Here is a 25,759-nt window from a genome sequence, read left to right on the forward strand (position 1 = left end):
AAATATTGCCAATTAATCGCAATCGAGAGCAAACTAAATTATTTTTACCATTATGATGGTTCAAGTGCCCATTAAGAAAACTGATTTCACTTAATTGTTTATCTCAACATTTCAGCTAATCACTTTTTCATCTCCACAATTAACTTGATTATCTATCAATATATGAACATAAGATTAAATCTTTCACAAAAAAAACAAAACTAACGGTTATCATGATAACAATGATGTTAATCATGATCAGCTAATTAACTAGATGAACGAAAATCGATTCAGCTCATCATGAACTCTCAATTTATATCTGGTTTATGAAACTCTGTTTAATCGGCCATTTTTATCTTCTCTTTTAAATGTGATAATCAAAAAGCCGATTGATTATCAACTAATTGTAATCCGATGTTCAGATAAATAGACTATTAATACAATAATGTAAACTGTTAAGAGATATTCAAGTGAAATCAATCAAGGTTGTTTCAAATTTAACGTTAATCTCATGATTGTAGCAAAAAATTTATGTAATTTAATTATGTTAATCTTAATCATCATTACCAATGGAAGATAAATTTAATCATTTGTAAATGAATGACTGAATTGTAAACATCAGCTGAAGGTTGAAGCTTTCTATTGAATTGGCTAATCTTTATTTCAGCGTTAATTAGATTAGAGTCCCTGGGATGCTACAATTAAGATAATGACAATTAAACGAGGTTAGAGGAGTGATTTGAATCAATTTTTCCAACTTAAATAGTTGATCAACTTATTAATAGTTAACCCGATAAAGTTAATCAACAGTCTGTAAAATGAGATTCCGTACATTGAGACAGTTAAGTTCATTGAAATTGTTAACATTTACTTCAAATAATTTAATTGAATTAAATGGATATAGATTCATATCGACACTTAATGAACAGTTCAAAAGTGACGTTCTCGTCATTGGAGGCGGAATCATGGGCTTGTCAACGGCTTTTTGGGTCAAACGATCATCGCCGTCAACATCGGTCACTGTGATTGAGAAAGATCCACAGGTAAGCAATTAACTTGATCATTTGGAGAAAAGTTTACAATTTCTTTTTCGATCTCTAATCAGTACGCTGTTTGTTCAACTCCTCGAAGTGTCGGTGGCATTCGGTCTCATTTTTCCCTCGCCGAAAATGTCAAATTGTCCATGTTTAGTTTTGATTTTCTAACTCGAGTCAATGAATATTTGAACGTTAATCCCGAAGACGTTGTTGATATTGGCCTAGTGAAAAAGGGTTACCTTTATTTGGCCACTCAAAAAGGTTTGTCTACGTTAATTGAGAATCACCGAGTTCAACAATCGTGTGGAGCCTCAACCCAATTGTTAACACCTCAACAATTGAAGGATAAGTGGCCTTGGCTCAATGTCGACGATATTGCCTTGGGCTCTTATGGATTTGATAAGGAGGGTCATTTTGATCCTTATCGGTTACTAATGGCCTTTCGTCACAAAGCTCAATCTTTAGGTGTCAATTATGTTCATGGGACGGTGACTGATTTTTCGGGCTCATGTTCACCATGTAAAGTGGATCAGGTGATTGTTGATTTAGCTAAAAATCAATCTACTGCTCGTTATTCAGCTCAATCAATTATAATCGCTGGAGGTTCCGAGTGTGGATCTTTATCAAACCAGTTAATTGCTCAAAACAAATTAACCACATTGTGCCCCGTTAATAGAAGGTAAATCATCTTGATCATCTAAATATAGCATCTTAATTAAATTTAACGGAAATAACGATTACAGGAAACGCTACGTTTTTGCTTTCAAATGTGATTCCTTAAATGGTCAACAAGTGCCGATGTTAATTGATCCTTCCGGGGTTTATTGTCGAGGCGAAGGAGATAATTTCATAGCTGGTTTATCACCCGAAGAGGTGAGTTAAGTTAATTATAAATTGATTAAGATTTAATTAGAATTGTCATTTCCTTTCAATAGTCCGAGGAACCAGAGACAAACGATCTCGAAGTTGATTATAACTTTTTCGATGAAAAAATTTGGCCTCGATTAGCTGAACGGTGCACAAATTTTGAATCGGTTAAAGTTCAATCAGCTTGGGCGGGTTATTATGACTTCAATCAGCTGGATGAAAACGCGATCATAGGTCGTGATCCCGTTTGGACAAACTTATTCTGGGTCACGGGTTTCAGTGGACATGGTATTCAAATGGGACCCGCGGTGGGCAAATGCCTCTCAGAGTTGATATTAGATGGACAATATAAAACTATTGATTGTTCTCGATTCGGTTTTGAAAGAGTAATCAAAGGTGAACGATTATTGGAAACAAATATCATCTAATTGACTGAAACACCTCAAATGTTGATTGTAAGTAAAACGGATAACAATTTACTGATTGTGATGACGGTGATTCTCGTGACTGTTAATATAATTATCGTTGTTAAATCTTAATACAATTGATTGGATTTAAAAACAAAATGTACAAAAAAAACTTGTAAGGCAAAAAAAACAATGGATACACTTTTGGCAAAATAAACAACCAATGATAATAATTAATTTAGAGAGATATATAAATTGTTGATGATTGAGATGATGATCAGGGCGATTAATTAGAAAACAGATCAACACCAGATTCAGGTCATTTTACGATACAAATTCCGTCTGATGATTGATCACCAGTAAAAAATATTTGTACTCAATGAGAAGGCCAAAAAAAAACGTTGCCAATTAAACAACAATTAATCAAGAAAAAAAATCAATCGATTGAAAAACAATCAGTGAAAAAATAATCTTTCCGTTGTGACAATTTAAATTAAAGTTGAGTGTTGGTGAGAATCTCTTGAATCCAACTAGAGTAGATGAAAAGATGAAAAGAAAACAACAATTTAGTAAATTGGACAGTACAGATCAACAAGAGATTAACTAATGAAAATTACTAATCACCTTGAGGCCGATTCGGTGGTAGTGGTTTTAAATAAGATTGTGTTCTGACCCGGATGGGAAAGTTGGAATATTAATCCAGATTCTGAGGTATCTATGGTCACATCGGTCACTAACTGGACTTGATAACCAAGAATCGGAAAACTCTGAAGAGCTGCCGTATCATTGGACTCCTTGAATCGATAAAGAACTTTTTCTTTTACAACGAACCAGGCCTTTTCCAATTCTTTTTGTAGATCTTTTTATATAACAGATAACCACTGATCGAACAGTTTTTATCATCAGCTGAAACCTGGAACAATTAGTAAATTGTAGAAAGAGAGAGAAAAAAATAAAGAAATTCATTAGTAAACATGAATGGAAAATTGAAATGACACTTTGTTTGTCTCTCTATTTCTTGTTAATCAATCAAGATGAACCATAAGTGTAGACATGATTAACGATACTTCATGAAGAAAGTTAATTGTTTACAATCAAAATGTCAATGATGAAAAAAAAATGATAAATAAAATCGAGTTCAGATAAAGAGGAAAACAAGTCAAGTTTTTGTTAGCATATGATCAGAATATATAATTTGATTGTGATCAATTTTCAACACCATTATGATCGTGAATTAATATGTAAGTCAACAAACAATTAAGTAGGTTGATGGAAGTAATTTTTTTCTAACTGCTAATTATTACAATCAAATCCTATTCGGATTGTAACAATTTTTGGCTTGAAACGAAAAGACAACAATTTAAATTGGTGAGGGTAACGTTGAAAATTACCATTGGCAACATAGAAAAATCTAATTATCGTGATAAAAACATTATAATTGACGATTTAGTTTTCACTTTAGTTAACCTATTGGAGTAGATTAACATCAACAATCAATGGTTCACACTGTAATTAGACTGTAATATCTTTGCTGGAATGTGTAGCAATCAAATTAAATTGCCAAGGAATGAATTATTATCACACTGAATAAAGATATATAATTTAAATTAGTTGATAATGATGTTGCGTTTGTTGTCAAGAATTAACTAAATCATGATATCTTCGAGTGTAATTATGCATCAATGGTTTTGTCCTTGAATGAGGATGATGATTAAACAAATTAATTTTCCTTCTCATTCAATCAATTTTAACTTGTTTATTGCTTTACCCTAATTATCAACAAGTGAAAATTAAATCATAATCAATAGTTAATTGCTGATTGACAACTAACCTCTTTTAATCGTGAAGGAAGTGATCTCCTCCGACCTGACCCTCGAAGTGATAATCGGACAAATTGAGCTTTCAGATTATCTAAATCAAAACTGGACGGATTGATTGTTGATCCATTGTTATTATTATTGTTGTTGTTGTTGTTATTTGTCGGCGTTGAACTACCATTAGAGTTACCATCATCTCCATGGTCATCGTTTATTTCATCTGAAGAGGCGCCATGATCACGATTATTTGTTGGAACTGAGGTAAGACTTTTGGTCATTTGATCTCGTAAAACGGGGAAACACTGATCACAAACACGAGCCGCTCGAAATTTAAGATATCTCAATGGAGCTTTATTGGAGGAACAATCGTTACAAACGACTTTACCACAGGCTCGACAGTGGTGACGACGAAATGTCACAGTAAATTCAGCGGAACAAATTTGACACATTGTGACTCGAGTATCGGGAATCCAAATTGGAGCCTCGAAACCAAGTAAAGTGGATTTGGATGATTTACCATCGTGCGAATTTGTGTTGAATGTACTTCGGCGAGTCTCATAATCTTTTATCGCTTTTTGTATCGCCTCAATCCAAGAGACACATTCACTCGGTGTTTTAGCGGAAAGACTCATTGACCGAGAAGGCGAGATTATACTGAATTCATTTTGAAACTGTTGATGTGCAGGAACTTGAACTCTCATTCCTTCAAGTGGAAGTTCATGATTAAGCTTATAAACGGTTCCTTGTTGTAAGGGAGTCAAATAAATGAGACAATCATTGCAAAGGAGAAACAATCGAGGTTGAGGTTCATGACGTGACAGTTTGTCCAATTCTCCGTCTTTAAGTAAAACTCGTCCAGGTTTTATGATCTCATGTGCGCGAACCAATGAGGTTTGAATTTTCAATAATTTATCTGAACTATCGCCTTTACGAACAAAGTCATTCGCAAAATCAGCAATTTTACTGACCAACTCAATAGCGGCCAAAGTGTCCTTATAATCGGGATGATCTACCGTTAAATAGGTTTGATATTTTTCCAATATAAGTTTATATTGAGGTAATCGCTGGACAGGTTTGTGCATATAATGACGGACTAGCAGTTTATTGCATCGATCACTTTTTTCAAAGTCTCGTAGGGAATCAGCAAAACCTGAAAAATTAACAATAAACAAAATCATTAGTAAATAATCAACAACAATTTAGGTAATTATTGTATTGTGAATCCAATATGTTATTGACCCTTTCATATATATTCTCATAGATATTAAGTGATTAAAATGGTAATGATCATTTATTTTTAGTTGATTGTGGTGATAACAATCAAGATAATTATGTCAACGGCAAAGTGAAATAGTTAATTGAAGGTTTTCACGCAATTAAAAAACAGATTTAAATTGCAGTTGATATTACAATGAATCAGTAGTAATCAGTAATTTCTCAAAGGGTTTCAGTGATTAATTGTTGACTGAGAATTACAAGTGTAAATTGTTTCCGAGAAAAGTATAATCTAAACACTAATCATTGAGATTATCAAGTTGATTATCTATCAAGATGGTTAATCATGTTGTAATTAAAGTTTTGATGTCTTTTTCAATTGAAAATACGACAAGAAAAAGTGAACAGTTCAAATAATATCGACAAATGAATAAAATATTGATTATATTTCAACAAGTGTCTTTGTTGATGATTGACTTTGGGGTTTTTATCTGAATATATTGCAATGACACTGTCACAACAATTAATTATTAATGAATGAATAATATCTGATAAAGTTGTTTGTAACAATTAAATCATTATCACAAAGTGTTGACAATGATAAATAATTCATCTGATTGTAAGAGTATCTTTCACTTTTTTTTACATCTAATAGGAAGTTAATTGTTGTTACTTTCAATTGTTGATGCACAAAAAATAATAAACAAGTTGATTGTTAATAAAATACAGAAAGAAAACAAAATTAGCTGTTGATTGAGAAAAAGGTTAAGGTTAACAATTAGTTGATATGATTAATCTAAATAATTGCTGAATAATGATGCCCCCTGTAAATAATAATAATCCGAGCATTTGATTTGCTATCATGATTGTTTGTAATATGTTCAGGTATTAATCAATATTCAATAAAAAAATAGATGATGATGATTGTCCTTGAAGGTGAATCGGTAAAGTTAATTGTTATGAAAAAGGTAATAATTGAAGTGTAAACAATTGTAAATAAACAAAAAAGTTAAGTGTTAATTGTTAAAGAAAACGTATCCTGCTAACCTGGATATTTTTTCGTTGTTTCTTCGAGAGTTGTTACCATGGAGGTAAACTCTTTGGTGTATGGAGCGTGAGGTTTCAAGAATGGTCCCATGATGATGAGAACATCGGCAATTTTGGGTTTACTTTCCCATAAGTTGATTCGATTACGAAATTCTTCGGCTAATTGTTTATGATATTCATGTAATTCGGGCACATAGCGAAATATTGAGTTAACAATTTCCTCTGGAATTGAATTACGAATGTGTTCACGAAAATCGAGAAGTAAAACCATATTGTTGACAAAATCTTCTTCAGTTTTGTCAATTCTTGGGCTACAAGGAATAGTTTTCGCTCCTGTCGTTTTTTGGCCTCTTCTTCGGGTGAAAGGATCTTCTCTCCATCGATTTCACAGCCAACACCACCCAAATCAGTGTTAGAAGCAACAATTATTGAATTTGTTGATCCGATTGATCGGGAATCTGAAAATTCCTCTTCCGATGTTTCAATTGTTGAATGTGGATGGAGAAAACTATTAACTGTTCCATTGAGAGAATTTGATTTACTTCGTGATTCTGGTGATGATATTGAAATATTATCACACATTGAATCTTCTTGTACGTTTAGCTGATGAGATAATTGATTCTTTCTTAATTGTGGTGGAGAAGCCTAAAGAACAGGTAAAAGAGAAGAGAAAAAAACATCAATTAGATTTTTCAAATTTACAGATTAAATTGTAAACAATCAACAGTTGATGAGGAAATTATTTTACTAAAATACGAACTGAATAAATTGTAATTTGAGCCATTGGAACGTAATAATCAAAACACAATAGATGAATTGAGATTCAGCAGCAAAGGTTGAACACTATTAATTGTTGGTTAAATTGTGAATGGAAAACAAATAAACAGAACACGAAAACATACAAACTATTAAATTAAGTAACAAATTGGAGAGAGAAAAAAAAATTAAGCAAAACTAATTGATTGATCTAGTTGCCTGATTGGAAAGTTAATATAATAATATTATCGAAGCATAAACAAGATTTTTAGTTAATTTGGTTGGGAAAAAAAAGGTTGATTAAAGGTGTAATTAGAGACTAGAGTTGGAACAGTAATCAACTGATTTGATTTAGGTTTGGATAACGAGTGAGTTAATTTTTCAATTGCTCCCACTTTTTGCTCACTTGTTACATGCATCACGATTGAACATACTCATTAGTGTTTACAGTGAAAATGGTTGGTGAAAAATTCAATTCATTAGATTGATTAACCTAAACTTATCCATTAGAATCAGATTAATTGTGATTCACTTTGAAAAAAAAGAGATCAAGCAAAAAGTAAGCAGATTAACTTTGCTATTCTGTTTTCCGTTTACAAGAAAATGACTCCAGGCCATTTCTGAGTAAATTCAAATATAAACAATTCACTGATTGTCAAATGAATTGCCAGAATTCACAAAAGCGACATTAGTGTTTATCGGTAACTATAATACAAATTGTCAACTTAATTCAGCTTTTTCCAGGAAAATGAGATACTGATTGTATTGAAAATTAAATGTATTAATGGTTCATGATGATCAGTTGATGACTTATTGATTTAGGTAAAAATTAAAAGTATAAATGATCAGTTATTATCTATTAATAGATGAGATTAGTTTCTCATGGGTAAAGATTTGAAATTGAAACTGAAATTGCATAGATATTATCTTTTGATTGTTTACTTATGACCGATTGTTGTTGTTGATTGTTAGGCTGTTAAATGTGAATAATTTTTTGTTTTATGGTGATGAAGGAAAAATGATTTCACCTTTTCCTGTTGACAATTTGATTGAGCTGTTGTCGTTTGAATTGAGCTTTTGTCAGGGTGAAAAGATGATTGCTTGATGTCCGTTGAGCCATTTTCTTGGGATTGCGTTTTTGTCAATGTCGATGGTGTTGAGGTGATAGATTGTGGTGCCAGTAAGAGTGAGGAAGAGCGAAGAAGAGGATGAAGATAGAGGTGGAGGTGATTGAGATGCAAGTCGCAAATTCCTAAGGTGAGCAGGTTTAATTGGAACTGGAGGTTTGGGTGTTGTTGCTCTGGGAGTGACAGGTCGGTTGGTATTCTTGGTTGATGTAATTGATTCACTCTCACTGAGGCCATAAAATGATCCGGTATTGGATGAAATTGATGAAATTGAGCTTCGAGATGAAGGTGGACCAGGGGCAGGACGGCAAGGATAAAATCGACGGACTGGATCACCAATTATTGGAGATATTGGATCAGGTGAAATATTAGATGTTGATGATGTTATACTTATTGTTAATTGAGAAGAAGATGAATGAAGATAACTTGATGAAAATGTTAATTCTGATTGATTATCAACAAATTGATTCTTATTAGAATTGATTAAATTGTTGTTCAATGTCAATTTAGGTTTAGGCTTATTGATAAAAGGTTTTTTTTCACTTTCTTCTTGTTGTTGTTGTAAATTAATTGATGGTAAACAATTATCATCATCACCTTTTTTACCATTAATTGAGCAATCATCAGATTCACTTTTGGTTTCGCCGATTGTTGAACTGTTGTTTATGGTTAGTGGACTAGACATTTCACTTGCACGGATTAAAATACTAATTAAATCAATCAGATTAACAGAATGACAACACTCCCATTTGAAGTGGAAAACTAGAATAATCAAATTGCCGAAATGAAGAATCACAGATTTTTCCCCAGTCACACCTCGAAAAAGAAAACAGTCAACCAGATGGCAGCACTAGAAAAGAAGAAAAATCAAAACAAATTGTTTTCTTTTTCTCTCTTGTGTCAACATTAAAGAGAATAATCAAATTCTCTATTGTAATTGATTATCTTTTATCTTGATTTGTTTCTTCCAATTTCTCTTGTGAATCTTGTTGATTGATTAATTGTTGATCTGTTTCTCTGTTTCTCTTTTTTTTCGTTTGTTTAGTTGGATAAGATTTTTGTTATGACTCTTCCTGAAGGTAAAGATCAAACCTCTTCTGTTGTTGCTGCAACTGCTTCTTCTCCTGTTGGTGGAGGTGGTGGTAAAATTGATATTCTTTTGAAAGCCACTGGTGATGCTCCAATTTTAAAGAAAAGAAAATGGCTGGTTGAGGGTGAACAGAATATTGGATTTATTTTAAATTTTGTTAAAAATTCTCTTAAATTAAATCGCAATGAAAGCTTATTCATCTATGTTAACCAAGCTTTCGCTCCTGCACCAGATCAGAAGATTAAAAATCTATACTCATGTTTTGGTTCCGATGGTAAACTGATCCTTCACTATTCAAAGACACCTGCTTGGGGTTAATTAAAAGTTTAATTAATTCTTTTATACTGATGATTCACTAATTTAACAATTAGTCTACAATTTACTTGGATTTTTACTGAAAATCAAAATATCGATTCAATCGATGGTATCGAACACAAATGAATCATGTGTTCATTTTGATTTTGTGAATTTTTTTTAGATACCGAAGTCAGTCAGTTTTTAGCCAAGTAACTGACTGACGAGAAAATCAAGTGGCGGTCGACTAAAGTCGACTGAAGTCGACTCGCAATATTTTTCGACTAGAGTCGACTGGAGTCGATTTAAAACCGCGAAATTACAATTTTGAGGGGATTTTGATGAAATTTTTTTCTATTCAATTAGCAATAATAAATTAATAGATATTCGATTCATTAAAATTGTAAAAACACGTGATTATCAGTCAGCTTTAGTCGACCTAAGTCGACTAACTCACAGTCGAGTCAGTCGATTCCAAAGTAACTTCGACTCAGTCGATTTAATTGTGACTGACTGACTGACTGAATCGACTGACTTCGTATCTAATTTTTTTCTTTCTCTATTTTTAAACATCTTCACCAATTAAGATTGTATACTTATTAATTGATGAATATTATCAATAATCATGTCCAATGATGTTAAATGTTCTCTTTCATTAGAAGTTCGTTTTAAATCTCCACGTGAAGCCGATATCGCTCATAATAGTTTGGTTGTTGACGATGAACCACCTCGATCAAAAGTAACCAAATCAATTACTCCAATTAGTAATCAACTTCATTGTAAATTCACATCAAATGAGATCTCATCTCTTCGTGCCAGTATCAATAGTTTCATGGATTCATTGATTTTGATTCAAAAGACAATCGATAAATTTGATGTGATCCCAACTTCCAATCAGTGAAAAAGATTCTCCAAATCTTTTATATTAATTGAGTCAAAGGAAACGATTTACCAATTTATCTAAAACCAATTAATTCACTAACAATTACCCTAAATCATCAACACTCTAAATCATGGGTGAAGAAGCCTTACCTTTACCATCTCCTGGTCGATGTATCTATGGTTATGGTCTATTTATCTTATCGAATTGCCTTTTGATCATGTATTTCATTTCACTTATTCCTGATCATTTGCTTGACGATTTTGGATTATCTTATGTCCCATCAAAATATTGGTACATTGCGATTCCAACGTTTCTTTCAACTTTAATCTTCGTATTTGGTTTCATTATTTATCCGTCAATTGTGATGCTATTAACTGAACCGATGGAGTCGATACATTTGTTTACAGATAATTTTTCTAATCAAAAATGTAATTTAATCCCGGATCGTGGTGACATCTCTTCAATTTATGATATTCCGGTTGAAATTACAACCAAAATGCACTATTATAGACCAGAAATTGCGTGAAAAAGTTTAAATTGTCTCTTTGAATGTTTCAATTAAACGATCAATTTAAATTTATTTCGATAATCTATATCAATGAAATATTTCGATAACATTTTCCTGATTTCATCTCAATCTTTTTTTTTAACTAAACACTTATTTCACAGGTAATTTGGGAAAATTTTTCACAGACAGTGATTAGAAACGAGCCTCCAAATCCAATCTTGTTGGTTTTGTTTCTTCGGCAATCACATCCTTAGGAGTTGTAGGTGGATACAATCCTTTAACATGTGAATCTCCGTACCAATCAGCCCAATCGGGGAAAGTCATTGCGAAAGTTTCCACTGTGTGCCATTCAATAGGCCACATCTTCTCAAACTTGGCGATCTATAGAAATGAGGGTGAAAATTTAATAGAACGTAATTATTTATTCCCATCAAGGTTCATTATTCATTTCATGTTATATATTGTATCTCGAAAAACCTACCATTTGTCGACATTCATCATTACGTTCCTCGTAGAAAGAAACCATTTGCTTAGCAGATTCAATTGATTCCTTTTCCATTTTCTCAATTGTAGCAGCTAAAGTATCATCAGGATAAGGAATCTTAGCAAGAGCCTGTTTGTATGAGGCTTCCAATTTATCAACAATATCTTTGTTAGAAACGGTGGCTTTTAATGCATTCCAATCAATAGCTGGAGGAGCCTCAGGGTTTTCTTGAACTCTGAACACAATTAATTAGAACAATAAAAAAAATATAAATATCAATTAAAGAGGCAATTAAATTAGAAGGAAAAAAAATCAATACTTACTTTCTAATGTATGTTTCCGATGCAGCTTTCAATTTCTTGAAAGATTGGGACTTGTATTCACCGGTGAATTTTTGTACTTTTGCCCAATCGGTGGCTGACTTGGTAATCCTTTTCATCGACATGTTGATTAATTAAACAAATAAACACTAGATAATAAAGGAAATCAATTTAATTTACAATTTAATCAATAATCAACAAGAACAGAGGTGACCCAGCAAGTGGAATAAATTCATCCACCAGATGGCACTTAAATCGAATCAAACAACTGCTACCATCTGGCGAATAGAAAAGTAAACCAAGTGATCGAAACTCGAAATTTTTTCAATTTTGACAATTAATCAACTAAACTTTAGTTATTAAACATTAGTAATTTACTTTAAATCCCGAGAAATGATTATCTCAAACAAAAAAGTGTAATGATAATTAGATAAGTTAGATTACATATGAAAGAAATCAGAGTAATACAGTTAAGTTCAATTGGGAGAAGCAATTATTTTATTTTGATTCCAATCATCATCACTTTCCTGTTAATCAACCAACCATGAATCTGTAATAAAATGACAACAATTGGAGTAATTATCTAATGAAACAATTAAGTAAAAATGAATTTCAACTAATCACCAAAATAAAAGGTATTACCTATGAAGAAAAAAAAAATGAATCAATCTAATTTAATTACAACCATTAGTGAACCACAACAACAAGAAGCAAATTAAATTAACCACAACGATTTATGATTAATAATGAATGATGATGTAATATCGATAATAATTGAAAGAAAATTATATAGATTAAATCATAGGAATAAAATGATATCAGAAACGTAACGAAATCAAATTAATTTCTCATAAACGAAAGAAAGAGAAATTAAAGTTAGAAATTAGAATCAATTGAATTTGTATCGAATTAGAAGAGAAAAAGAAAAACACAAAATGAATTGAATTTAATAGTAATTATTGAATGGAATTAATCAATTTAATCTCATATTAAATGGCAACAATCAACTAATGGTAATAATAACAAACGACAAAAACAATATGAGAAATTGAATGGGAAGGAAAATATTGCAAGAGAAAGTTTCGAACTTGCGTAGTTCGAAACTAAGAAAAGTTCTAACTGAAAATAAGGTTACTAGTAGTGGATGAGAGAGAGAGAGAGAGAAGATGATAAAAGATGATGAAGATGAGGATGATTATGATGCAAAGTGAAAATAGTGTAACTTTGTAGTTGAAACATGAACAAGAAACATGAACATGATATCAAGAAGTTTTTTTTCACCGATATTTACATCAACTTGAATCAACTTGGAACATGTTTGATTATTATAATTAATTTTATCATCGCCATGATTTATGTTTAATACAAAACAGAAAGACAACAATTAGTAAATTGAATGATTGAACAAACAACAACAACAACAATTAAAAGTTCGTAAAGTTTTTTTATGATATTAACAATGTGATCGTTGTAATAACGATTCAGAACATAACAGAATTGGAAAAAAAAATCTCAATTTTCTTCAATCATGTTGATGTTTCAATTAATTGTTTACTATTAAAAGTTAATCATCTTTGAAGTTAACTTCCGATGACCACTTCCTTTTCATCAGTTATCATCTTTTATCCCGCAATCAAATTTAATCATCATAACTAAAGGTGATTACCATGATTACCTTCAAGAAAATTGATTGATAATCAATCGGTTATCAGCTTGATTTAGTTGAGTATTTGTGATTGAAATGATTGATTAGATTTGCTTTTTTCCTCCAGTTAAGATAAAATTTATGTCATTATTAAGGTGACATTGAAATTATCATTTCCTTTGTGTCTTCATCATCATTGTCACCATTAGGCTAATTGTCTTAGTGTCCAGTAAATTTTTCAGAAAGTGATTTAACTTGATTCTGATTTTGTTTTCTTACCATGTGAATATTGGATTATGACTAAAATCCAACCACAAACTGGATCAATGATCATTTCAAATGAATACAATTCATTGATTGATGATTTCTCATCAACTTCATCTTTATCTTCCTTTACATCATCACCGACAACAACAGTTATCCCACCATCAACTTCATCATCATCTTCGTTGACACTAACGTTTGAATCAAATGAATTTAGTGGCAACAGTTTAGGTGAATTATTTCACACCGTTGGCCTTGGAGTGACATTAGCCGCCCTTATACTGACCACAATAGTGGGAAATGTGTTTGTCATTATTGCCATTTTGATGGAGAAAAATTTACGCTCAGTGGGCAATTATCTTGTCCTCTCTTTGGCCATCGCTGACCTAATGGTCGCCTGTCTTGTGATGCCTTTAGGGGCTGTTTATGAAGTGGCTGGTGAATGGATTCTGGGTCCTCAATGGTGCGATATTTGGACTTGTGCCGATGTCCTTTGTTGTACCGCATCGATCCTTCACCTTTTGGCCATTGCAATTGACCGATATTGGGCAGTGACAAATATAGATTACATTCACAATCGTAATCCAAATCGTATTGGAACTCTAATCATTTGTATCTGGTCAGTTGCAGCGGTCATTTCAATTGCACCCGTTTTGGGCTGGAAAGATCCCGATTTCGAGAAACGACTTCGAGACGAAAAAAAGTGCCTCGTATCACAAGATGTCGCCTATCAAATTGTCGCCACTTTTGCCACTTTCTATGGTCCCCTTGTCTTCATCTTACTACTTTACTGGAGGATTTATCAGGTAATTAGTTAATTTCTAATTCACACAATCAAACACTGACCCAAACAATTAGTAAAATTAACGAGCCAGTCGCTTATTAGCAAATCATAAAGCACCAATATCATAAACTAGAAGCAATCACAATTTCCATCAAGAGTTTTCATTTTCCTAATGATTAGTTAATTGTTCATTTTACCTAAATTGCAATTTACTTTGTTGATCTAATCTACTTAAATTGAATCATCTGGCCTCTATGTTAATATGCAACTTAAGCAACAATCATAATTACAAAAGTTGATTACACTTTTGATTGCTCAAACTGTAATCACTACTAAGCTAAATGATTAAAATCTATTAATAGTAATTAAGTAATGATAATTAACTAACACTAATCAAGTGTTGAAAAGTTATATTTAAATGTAATTATTTGTTTACCAAAAAGTAAATCATGATTTAGTTAATCAAATTGAACACTTTTTTTCTGCCTTCAACAACAAATTAACTAAAAGTAATAAATTAACAAACAGTTAATATCCTTAAATTATAACAATGAATTAGGATTACAATTAAATTTGATCCACTTTAAATTACACACAACAATTTGATTTGCAATATAATAAATCATCAAGTGAAAATAGTTGTGAATCTTAATCAGGAAATGAATGAACCTCGTAAATGGGTTAACATGTAGACCAAGATGAAGATGATGAGGATGAGGATGAGGATGAAGATAAGGATTAACTGTAAATATTCAAGGTTTGCTTTTTATTTCTCATCTTCAGATGAGGATGATAAGGAAGATGAGAGAGATTTAGTTCACCAAATACAAAATTGTTGATCGTATGTAAATATTATAATATAACATTGGAAAGTCATTGAAACCTCATAAATCAATGTTACACTTTTTGTATGTTTTGTTATTTGAGTAAACAATTTAATCTAAATTCAGTTAACCAATTTATTTGATTGTTGTTTTCCAATTGATTACAATAATGATTTAGAATTGATCAAAACTCATTAATTTACCTCTTTAATTACATCTTGATGAGTTGAGCCTTAGGTTGATTATGTTTATCCCGAAAATGTTGATTAACTGTCTATCATTGATTCATTTCATTGTCACAATTAATTTCTGATTAATTTATTGAATTTGTATAATAATAATTACTCACTAGTAATGATAATCACAGTGATTATAATTAAAACATTGATAATAATTAACTTAATATCCAAACAGTTAAATTGAAACATTGAAATTGGAATTGATTGTTTCTTTTTATAACAATTAAGACATTTTATCAATTCACTAATGTAATTAACACGATTAGTTTATTTTTAAACATGTTAATTGTTATAATTTTCAAGTTTTCTGTTGTTAATTGTTGCCAGTTAATTGCTGTTTATAACCCTTTTCAAATTAAATCTTTGATAAAAATTTTCCCGAGACAATTAAATCAATTTAGATATTCAATTTAATGTATTACTGGATCAATGGTTTTACAATTTGATACTATTTCTAATTAGTTAATTACTCTTCAGATTAAATTGTAGATTAAATTGCAACAATTTGAATGTAAAGTAATGAAATTAATTGATTACAAGTTGATCATTTAATTTAAACCTAAAAAAATTGAACCATTCATTGTGATCATTAATCTTTGATGATCAACTAATTGCAATAAATGAGCAATTTAATTACAGTGATTAATTTACATCTATGAGCTGTTTCATTAACTTATTCATACCAATGCTTTTTGATAATCAGGTTGATTATTTTCATATTAATTTCTAACAATTAAACTATAGATCAACTAAGAATCAGTTGATTCTTAAGATGATAATCTACCAGTTAACAATGAATACCTAATAACAGGGATTCGGAGGGATCATAATGAATTTATCGTTATTATCATGATCATTTTCATCCTCATCATCATCATCATCCCAGAGGGAGAAGGTAGAATATTTCATCAAAAGGTAAGAAGATACTGATGAAGGTAAAATATTATATCGACAAAGATGATGATGGAAATGAAGACAAGGTAAATAAATGATTTCAATAGTAAATGTTTGATTCTTTATCATCTTGAGAGATAATATTCTGAGGATGAAGAGATAAATATATAAGTCAGAATAAGAATCTTTAGTTAAAATCATCTTCTTTTAACCCTCTCATTCCCTTTTCTTAAGAAAGCGATGATTATCATGATGATTCCTATTCTCAATGGAGAAATCTTATTTCTTCCGAATGATTATCTCTCAGGGAGACACTTAAGTCTACTTGGTGAGAGAAAAAAGTTCTCAATGAATTGTATAGATAACTTATCTTCATCATCACCAAGAGATAGGAAGACAAGGTAGATTGAAAGACTTTCTCTGTTTTCTTTCCGATTGTTATCAATTTATCGACTGATTAAGGTGAAGAAAAAAAAACAACAACAAGACAAAATCAAGAGAAACTACTACATCTTCATTGATACTTTTCTCTCATCATCCTGATCCTCATCACCTTATCATCTCTACTCACCTTTACTTACAAATGACAGAACAATTCAACTTCTAAATTGATACTTACTTATCTTCATTTGGTTAAGTTCTAAATTAGTTACAATAAAGTTTCACTTTCGACCAAAGTATTAGAAGAAAAAGTTTCGAACTTTTCTCCTCGAGTTCAAAACTCTTTCTCTCTTTCTTACCTTGTTCTAACATCGACAGTTATGATGATGGAAGAATACAAATGATCAACAAGTGAACATTATTAAAGATAATATATTATCTCATCTCTTTTTCTTTCTCTCTCAGTTCTAACAATTGGAATGTTCAATTACGATAAATATTGATTGTTTGATTAAACTCTCCAATTGTTTGATTATCTTTTTGTGCCATGATATTCAATTGCTATCAACGATAACACTATCGTAATGATTATTGATTATCATGAAATAAAATCCAATGGAATCAAATTTTTGCCTCATCTAATTAAATGTGATGCTTATTGTTTTACTTTTCATTGTTAATATCCCATTTTTCACCATTCAATTTGATTATCATCATTTTTATTGACAACATTTCTAATCAAATTGACTTGATTAATAAATTTTTCATCATTATCCATGTTACATATCAAGATTAATTAATTGTCTATGAGATAAACATTAATACTTTTATAATAATAATAATAATATAAAAGGATTTCCAATAAATCTCTCATAATCAAGATGATCATCTTCATCTCATAAGATGATGAAACCTTTTTCTCTGTTCAGTTTTCTAATCATCAATATTATCCCTTTTTTCATGCTCATCTTTTCATCCTCAATCATAAGCTGGATTGTTGAGTCCATTAAAATGGAATGGAAACAAAAAATTGAATTAGATAATCTCTGAGTTCAACATTGATTATCTTTCCATGGGTTTGTTGTATTTCCTTTCCACTAACCACCATTGTCAATTTCATCTATTCACCAAATCAATTGATAGTTCATCTTTTATCCTCATCCTTTTTTTTTTAATGCTCCACATCCTCTTATCCATCGTTGGAAACTTTTTCTCTTTATCAAACTTAAAAGTGATAGAAAATTAAATTAGAAAAGTTAATTTCCCATAAACGAGAAGAGAAAATTTATTCTGAATATATTATATTAGAATTTACAATCATTTTAATTACTGTGATTCTAATTTTGCAATTTCCGTTTAATCAGTTAATCACAGTTTGTCCAGATCTCGATAAAAACTTATATCGATATAAACATTTATTAGAATCTATTAGAAACTTTGAAACCGGAAAAAGGAAGTCAATTGAAATTGAATCGTTAAAAATGTGATTAGAAATTATTTTTATTGATTAAAACAAAAGAAAGTGATTAGTTATGATAATTGGAAAATTAGTGTTGATTGTGAAACGCTGATTTAGTTGAACTTTGATTTGAACAATTAACCGTTTGAATTATCATGAGAAAGTGATTATCTTTCTCGGAAATCAAGTTGATTGTAAACCAATAAGTTTTTGTATTATTCCGATTCTTGATTACTATGGTTACTCTTAACACTCTAATCATATTATTTACTGATGAAGCCAGAATTTACTTGATGATAAATTGATAGGAATATTAGTAGTTAGTAAAAGGTAGACTCTGGACCAAGTGATGTTTCTGGACCAGAGTCAAGTGAGGTTTCTGAACCAAGTGAGGTTTCTGGACCAGGTGGTTCTGAACCAAGTGAGGTTTCTGGACCAGAATTTTTTGAATAATTTTTTTTGGGCATTTTTTTGGCGCGAAATTTAAATTGAAATTTTTAATGAATAGATTGAAAAGGGTGATACAGTGAAATCAAAGGCCTCTTCCTCGGCCATCGGGGTGAAACCATTGAGTTTTTACTCCTAATTCTTTTCCCATTTTTCTCATCACCCAATCAATGAATGAAAGTTCATTATCTTCATTATCATCCTGTGATATTTTGAGAGCCGTTTTTAATGACCAATTTTCTGCGTAGAGTTTTGCGTTTTTAGCCGCTTCTTGATTAAATTGGTCATCGATTTCAACACATTGTTGCACTAAGCTATCAATCCTTGAATTAAGGTGATGGGTGATTTGTGTGGCTCGCCCATTTATCAAGCGCTCCATTGCGTATTTTGCCACTTTTTTGACAATGAATTTTTTTCGATCACTCAGTGAGTGGGACATTTCGATTAAACTAAATATCAGGTCAATTTTATGTGTAACTGGTCCTTTTTGATTCAAAAAATCCCTGAAATAAGATTAAAGTTATAAAGTTAATTACAAAAACAATATCAGACATGAACAAACCTTACCTAATGTAATTCATGAACACATCGTCATCAGATTCAGATGATAGTGATGATAGTGATGATGATGGTGGTGGAGGTGGTGGAGGAGGTGGTGGAGGAGATAATGATGATGAAGATGAACTATTCATGGTAATTAATGAACACAATTAAGGTGATACTATGTTATTTGAGTGATGTAACAATAACAACAACAAAAATATTCTCCGTAGAATAAACATATGATCAAAATGTGTCGCCATCTATCTATGACCAAATGAACTAAGTTATATAATGCGCTACATTTGAATGTATTAACTCTGTTATACTATGATTAAGCTAATAGGAGTCACAATTAAGCCCAATTAACTACAATTAAGTGCTGATAAGTGACAATTAACCACAATTAAGCCCAATTAACTACAATTAAGTGCTGATAAGTGACAATTAACCACAATTAAGCCCAATTAACTACAATTAAGTGCTGATAAGTGACAATTAACCACAATTAAGCCCAATTAACTACAATTATGCTGATAAGTTACAATTAACCACAATTAAGCCCAATTAACTACAATTATGCTGATAAGTTACAACCACAATTGCCCAATTAACTACAATTAAGTGCTGATAAGTGACAATTAACCACAATTAAGCCCAATTAACTACAATTAAGTGCTGATAAGTGACAATTAACCACAATTAAGCCCAATTAACTACAATTAAGTGCTGATAAGTTACAATTAACCACAATTAAGCCCAATTAACTACAATTAAGTGCTGATAAGTGACAATTAACCACAATTAAGCCCAATTAACTACAATTAAGTGCTGATAAGTCACAATTTACCCTTAACAGATATAACCTAATGTAACTCAAATAAAATCTGACTTGATTTAAAATTCGCGCCCTTTAAGTAGTTTACTCAAAAGATGGCGACACTAGTTAATGAGGTCAATTTTGTCACCAGAAGATGGCAGCACCTATATGATTTTCATTTATCATCATTTATCTTCCAAACGGATGATAAATTTTACATTACAATCACAAATAAATGTATATAATACTCAGATCTTCATGATAACTATGTAAAGTTCATGTAAATAGAATGCGCATGTTCTCAGACGTAACTTTTGTTGTAACACTTGGGGTATATAAATAGAAGACAATTGTTGTATTTCTTCAGTTAGTCCAATGATCAATGCTTGGTAACATCAACTCTGTTAGCTAAAAGTGATAAATTATAAGTGGTTTTACATTGTAATTCTTCACCTGTACTCTTCAGTGTCTCGATATCAAATGACTGTTTCTAACAGCCAGTGCCATCTAGTGAGAGTGATTGTAAACTCTTGAAGAACGCCATCTAGCGGATTCACACGAACGCCATCTAACGGACAATTTTTGAGTTATTTTTTCGATTTCACACTAATGGTAAGTCAAAATTTTTTGAGTGTATCTCTCAGTGTAAAGTGTCGAGTCTCATATTTAGGATTCAATGAAAATTATACCATTGGAAAGCTGCTGTCAATTAGCTGATCCCCGAATCGTTAGTAAAAAAATTACTAACATTTCTGCGGCTGTGGACCTCCTTATCCCTAATTATGGACCTCTACCATTGACGAAAAATCAGAAAGCAAAGATTCGAAGGCGAAAGAAAATAGCTGAATTAAGAGCAAGGCTCGATTCTGAAAAGGATAAAAAGATTCACTATCTTCATTGTGCTCAACGTAAATTGAAAAAGATTGATAAACTCAAAGAGAAATCGAGTTGGTGGTTAGCTGAATCGCAAAAGAACAATGAGTCTAGTGATGGTCCTTATTATGTTCAATATATTCATCTAGTTCAAAAATGTGACAAATATAAGAAACAATCAGATTCTTTGTTCAAATTATCAAGAGGAAATTGATTATATCAAAACTGTCAATTAAATGTTCTTGAGATGACAATTACATTAGAGAGATACACTTTCATTCAAACCTATTTCTTAACATAAAATCTAACTTATTATATTTAGAAAAATGATTCTCTGTCCATGCTGTCAAAGGTCATTCGAGATTCTGGCAGAGCTCATTGCTCATAACTGTGATTGTCGTTTCAACCCATGTAGAAGAATGAATTTCATGGATGGTCCACCGCCTAAAAGAGCAAGACTAGAGCTGTCAAGCTCGTCCTCTAGCACGACCTCAAGTGATTGCTCATCGTGTACTTCATGTAGTAACTGTTCATTATGTATAGAAGCATTGAGATCTTTGGAAAATGTTTCTGCGAGTCGTCAATCGAATGAGATACTTGAAGAACTCCCTCCACACATTCCTCAGTATGAGTTGATTGAGCTAAGTCAATCAACAATAGACTTGAGTTCAGATGAGGATGAACAACCTCTCGATTTATCAACCAGTGGTCAAGTAGAAAGGGTATCAGTGATTAAATTCGCACCAAGATCAAACAATCAAAGGCAACAAATCGAGATAGGCGTTCAAACATCAGCTGTACCATCACCTGTACCATCACCTGTACCATCACCTGTACCATCACCTGTACCATCACTTGTACCATCACTTGTACCATCACCTGTACCATCACTTGTACCATCACCTGTACCATCACTTGTACCATCACTTGTACCATCACCTGTACCATCACTTGTACCATCACCTGTACCATCACTTGTACCATCACTTGTACCATCACCTGTACCATCACTTGTACCATCACTTGTACCATCACCTGTACCATCACCTGTACCATCAACTTCAATTTTGGAAAATGTTTTGCAGACAGAAAATGGAAATAAGAAAAATCTAGTTTGTTCAAAGTGTGGTAAAACTTACTCCAAGCAAAAATATTTGGAAAATCATAGCAAAGTTTGTGGTCAATCGATAACATTTGCTCATCTTGAAAATGCACCAGATCATATTGGTACATTCAGACTCATTCATTCAGCATTTAAAAAATATCTTTTACTCTATCGTTCCGAAGATATACGAGGACTAGATGTAAATGTCGAGCTCCAACGTAAAATGAAGGAGGTGATTCTATTATTGAATAGTCTCATAGACGAATTCGGAGCCATTAAGTACAATTTATGTTTCGTAGTACAGTTTATTAATATTATAAACGGTAAAAGTAGTAAAGGTGCTTTTGATTCTGACTTGGTTCCCTGTATTGCAGCGTCAGATAAAAACAAGTTGAATAATGAAGCTCTAGAATACATTTTAGACCGTATCGAGCAGTTCACTCAACGTGGTTCAGGGTGGACAATAAACAAGATAATATCATTAGATATATCTGCTGGTAAATACAAACCACAAAGAGGAGGATGTAGTGAGCAACAATTGCCAGTTTTCTTGAAGAATAAAAAGTGTTTGATATCACCACAGTCAGAAGATGACTGCTTCATGTATGCTGTGTTAATTGGATTGCACAGAGCAGGGAATAATAACGGAAGGATCAGTAACTATACTGATTTCATTGACCAATATGACTTCTCTGATGTCCGAGGTTTAGTTTCCGTTGACCAAATTGCTCTCTTCGAAAGAAAAAATGATATTTCAATCAATGTTTATACATGTATGTATGACAGTAAAGCGATTGTTCCTTGGAAAGTACATAATACAGAGAGTTTCAAACATGTTGACTTGTTTTTGTATAAACAACATTATTATACGATTTCAAATTTCAATAGACTAGCTTCTACTAATGACAAGCATACAAAATATCATTGTAAACGGTGTTTTTCTACATTCAAACAACAAAGTTTATTATCAAATCATCTTGTGGACTGTTCACAAGTTGTCGCTCAAAGAATGCTGCTTCCAAGTGTTGAGACTGCAACACTGAAAAGAAAAGATTTTCATAAAGAAGTTAAATTTCCAGTTTGTGTTTATGCTGATTTCGAGACTCTGAACATAAGAAATCAAGAAGAGTCAAACATCAAAAGTCATCTTGAACCCTGCAGCTATGGATATGTAGCAATAGATTGGAACGGTAAAATCATTGAAAAAGATTTCTATTTAGGAGAAGATGCTGGTAAAAGATTCCTCCAAAGTCTAATGAGACTTAAACCAATCGTTGAAAAATATATAGCTGATAACAGTAAACCTTTATCACTCACATCAGATGAAGAATGTGCTTTCAGAAGATCAGAAATTTGTCATATCTGTGAACGACCTTTAAAAGATCTCAAAGTCCGAGATCATGATCATCTGACGGGTAAATTTCGAGGTGCAGCTCATCAAGATTGCAATGTAAACTATAAATTACCTAAACAAATACCAGTCGTTTTTCACAATCTCAAAAATTTCGACGGACATATAATAATCAAAGCACTTGATTCAACAATTGTTCAAAGTGTACCTACCATAATAGCTCATTCAACCGAAAAATTCATCGGATTCATCATAGAAAATTTCAAATTTATGGACAGCTTTGCTTTTTTATCTGCAAGTTTAGAAAATCTCGCTGCAAATTTAACCGACGACGAAAAGTTATTTCACCTTGAACAAATATTCACAGGAAATCTTTCTCTATTAATGAAAAAAGGTTGTTTACCCTACGAATATCTAGATTCGGTGAGCAGATTTGAAGAGAGGGTATTACCAGATAAATCAGTATTTTATTCAAGTTTAACTGAAACTGAAATATCTGACGAAATTTATACTCATATCAACAGTGTTTGGACACAGTTCAATTGTAATACTTTAGGAGACCTTCACGATATTTATCTTAAAACAGATGTATCATTGCTTGCTTCTGTGTTTGAAAATTTCCGGAAAATGTCAATCAATAGTTTTGGAATTGATCCACTTCATCATTTCTCTTCACCAGGATTAACATGGGCATCAGCTCTTAAAACTACGAAGATTGAGCTTCAACTGTTTTCAGATATTGATATGCTCTTAATGATAGAAAAAGGTATTCGAGGAGGTTTATGCATGGTCAGTAAGAGACACATAAAAGCCAATGATCCTGATTTTCCTGATTATAATCCATCAGAACCACAGAGCAAAATTCTTTACTTGGACGTTAATAACCTCTATGGTTATGCAATGTCTCAAAGATTGCCAGTGGATGGATTTCAATGGTGTGATGATCAGATAGATACTATTTTATCGACTACTGATGATAGTGATCTAGGTTATATACTGGAGGTAGATCTCGACTACCCAGCTGATCTTCATGATAATCATTCTGATTTCCCACTAGCCCCAGAAAAATTACAGATTGACAGCTCTCTCTACAGTCCATATCAACTTGAGCTACACAAATGTTTGAACGAGCGCGGAATTAAATCAATTTCCTCCAAAAAATTAGTTACAACATTTTTACAAAAGCAAAGTTATGTTATTCACTATCAAACTCTTAAGTTTTATGTATCTAAAGGAATGAAAGTCACTAAAGTTCATCGAGTCATTAGATTCAATCAAAAACCATGGTTAGCTCAATATGTGAATTTCTGCACTTCTAAACGTCAACAAGCAGATAGTGAATTTGAAAAAGACTTTTGGAAATTGCTAGTTAATTCAATATATGGAAAAACCATTGAAGACAAACGTAAACATGTTAAAGTTGAAATCGCTTTGAAGGACATCCAAGCAGAAAGATTGATCAGAAAGAATCAAGTCACGAAGTTCATAATTCTGGATGAAAATAAAGCAATTTTCCAATTAAAAAACACTCTAGTTAAAATGGATAAACCAGTAGCTGTTGGTTTCAGCATTTTAGAATTGGCCAAGTTGAAAATGTATCGTTTACATTATGAAATCTTCAAACCATACTACAACGAGAGAATTCAATTGGTTTATACTGACACCGATAGTTTGATCTATCACATTCAAACAGAGAGCATAGGTGACGATTTAACAAATTTCGCTAGTATCATGGATTTTTCTAACTATCCTCCGGATCATGCATTGTTCTCTACCACCAATAAGAAGAAAATTGGATATTTGAAAAATGAAATGGCTGGTGGTGAGATAATTGAATTCATTGGTTTGAAGCCCAAGCTCTATACTATCAAAACAATTGATGATGTTAAGAAAAGAGCAAAAGGAGTTCCACGTTCTGCATTGAAAAAAATATCGTTTGCGGATTATAAAGAATGTTTGTATAATGAAGTAACAAAATCTGGACACTCATCAAGAATTCAGTCATCTGCACATAATATACAAATGATTGACCAAACAAAATTAATGATCTCACCTTTTGAGGATAAGAGATATTATATTGATAAAATTACATCTCTTCCTTTCGGTCATTATTCTATTAGATAGATGAAAACTACTATAAAAAAATCACAAATTTACTTTTATAAAAAAAATTTATTAATCAATATTCATTTTGATAACTGTTTATCAAAAAATTAAATAATTTTTCAATACATGAAACAATTTCGTCTCATTATTAATATGTTCACAACCGTGAAATAACTTGTAAAAGTCATTTAGATTA

At 31.8% G+C, this 25,759-nt stretch overlaps 6 protein-coding genes across 6 annotated transcripts in view; 4 read left to right on the top strand and 2 right to left on the bottom strand.

The window, feature by feature from the left end:
- Positions 1–6: 6 nt before the first annotated feature.
- Positions 7–2,726, top strand: LOC128391357 (FAD-dependent oxidoreductase domain-containing protein 1-like). Its single transcript, XM_053351228.1, has 4 exons — positions 7–1,022; positions 1,085–1,695; positions 1,760–1,889; positions 1,952–2,726. The coding sequence occupies exons 1-4, from the start codon at positions 798–800 to the stop codon at positions 2,309–2,311; spliced, it is 1,326 nt and encodes a 441-aa protein (XP_053207203.1). The 5' UTR covers positions 7–797; the 3' UTR covers positions 2,312–2,726.
- Positions 2,367–9,110, bottom strand: LOC128391372 (FYVE, RhoGEF and PH domain-containing protein 6-like). The gene is given in 8 exon segments (XM_053351244.1): positions 2,367–2,820; positions 2,915–3,131; positions 3,134–3,203; positions 4,122–5,257; positions 6,370–6,669; positions 6,672–7,014; positions 8,154–8,271; positions 8,342–9,110. Coding segments are annotated over 8 exon segments (2,817 nt in total). The 5' UTR covers positions 8,938–9,110; the 3' UTR covers positions 2,367–2,783.
- Positions 9,111–9,169: 59 nt separating this feature from the next.
- On the top strand, positions 9,170–9,687 carry LOC128391370 (ubiquitin-like protein ATG12). Its single transcript, XM_053351241.1, has one exon. The coding sequence runs from the start codon at positions 9,316–9,318 to the stop codon at positions 9,658–9,660; it is 345 nt and encodes a 114-aa protein (XP_053207216.1). The 5' UTR covers positions 9,170–9,315; the 3' UTR covers positions 9,661–9,687.
- Positions 9,688–10,649: 962 nt separating this feature from the next.
- Positions 10,650–11,045, top strand: LOC128391210 (phosphatidylinositol N-acetylglucosaminyltransferase subunit P-like). The gene has a single exon (XM_053351059.1). It carries the CDS (start codon positions 10,650–10,652, stop codon positions 11,043–11,045), a length of 396 nt encoding a protein of 131 aa, XP_053207034.1.
- A 26-nt stretch (positions 11,046–11,071) lies between these two features.
- Positions 11,072–12,066, bottom strand: LOC128391368 (ATP synthase subunit d, mitochondrial-like). Its single transcript, XM_053351239.1, has 3 exons — positions 11,835–12,066; positions 11,509–11,746; positions 11,072–11,408 (listed from the first exon to the last, which is right to left on the bottom strand). Exons 1-3 carry the CDS (start codon positions 11,954–11,956, stop codon positions 11,220–11,222), a joined length of 549 nt encoding a protein of 182 aa, XP_053207214.1. The 5' UTR covers positions 11,957–12,066; the 3' UTR covers positions 11,072–11,219.
- A 965-nt stretch (positions 12,067–13,031) lies between these two features.
- The window catches only part of LOC128391351 (5-hydroxytryptamine receptor-like), a 73,429-nt gene continuing 60,701 nt past the window's right edge, over positions 13,032–25,759 (top strand). Inside the window, exon 1 of the mRNA XM_053351219.1 lies at positions 13,032–14,546. Coding sequence (XP_053207194.1) covers positions 13,773–14,546 — 774 coding nt within the window. The 5' untranslated portion in view covers positions 13,032–13,772. The remainder of the gene's footprint in view (positions 14,547–25,759) is intronic.

This window comes from Panonychus citri, unplaced genomic scaffold (genome assembly GCF_014898815.1).
Source record: "Panonychus citri isolate SS breed McGregor unplaced genomic scaffold, ASM1489881v1 Contig00134, whole genome shotgun sequence".
Classification (NCBI taxonomy): Eukaryota; Metazoa; Arthropoda; class Arachnida; order Trombidiformes; family Tetranychidae; genus Panonychus; species Panonychus citri.

What these genes read in the sequence shown, in the direction of transcription:
- LOC128391357 (XM_053351228.1), top strand. Translation starts at nt 798, where the DNA reads ATGAGATTCCGTACATTGAGACAGTTAAGTTCATTGAAATTGTTAACA. An exon ending in TGATTGAGAAAGATCCACAG is followed by an intron (nt 1,023 to 1,084) that starts GTAAGCAATTAA and finishes ATCTCTAATCAG; the next exon opens with TACGCTGTTTGTTCAACTCC. An exon ending in CTGGTTTATCACCCGAAGAG is followed by an intron (nt 1,890 to 1,951) that starts GTGAGTTAAGTT and finishes TCCTTTCAATAG; the next exon opens with TCCGAGGAACCAGAGACAAA.
- LOC128391370 (XM_053351241.1), top strand. Translation starts at nt 9,316, where the DNA reads ATGACTCTTCCTGAAGGTAAAGATCAAACCTCTTCTGTTGTTGCTGCA.
- LOC128391210 (XM_053351059.1), top strand. Translation starts at nt 10,650, where the DNA reads ATGGGTGAAGAAGCCTTACCTTTACCATCTCCTGGTCGATGTATCTAT.
- LOC128391368 (XM_053351239.1), bottom strand. Translation starts at nt 11,956, where the DNA reads ATGTCGATGAAAAGGATTACCAAGTCAGCCACCGATTGGGCAAAAGTA. An exon ending in TCGGAAACATACATTAGAAA is followed by an intron (nt 11,747 to 11,834) that starts GTAAGTATTGAT and finishes AATTGTGTTCAG; the next exon opens with AGTTCAAGAAAACCCTGAGG. An exon ending in ATGATGAATGTCGACAAATG is followed by an intron (nt 11,409 to 11,508) that starts GTAGGTTTTTCG and finishes TCATTTCTATAG; the next exon opens with ATCGCCAAGTTTGAGAAGAT.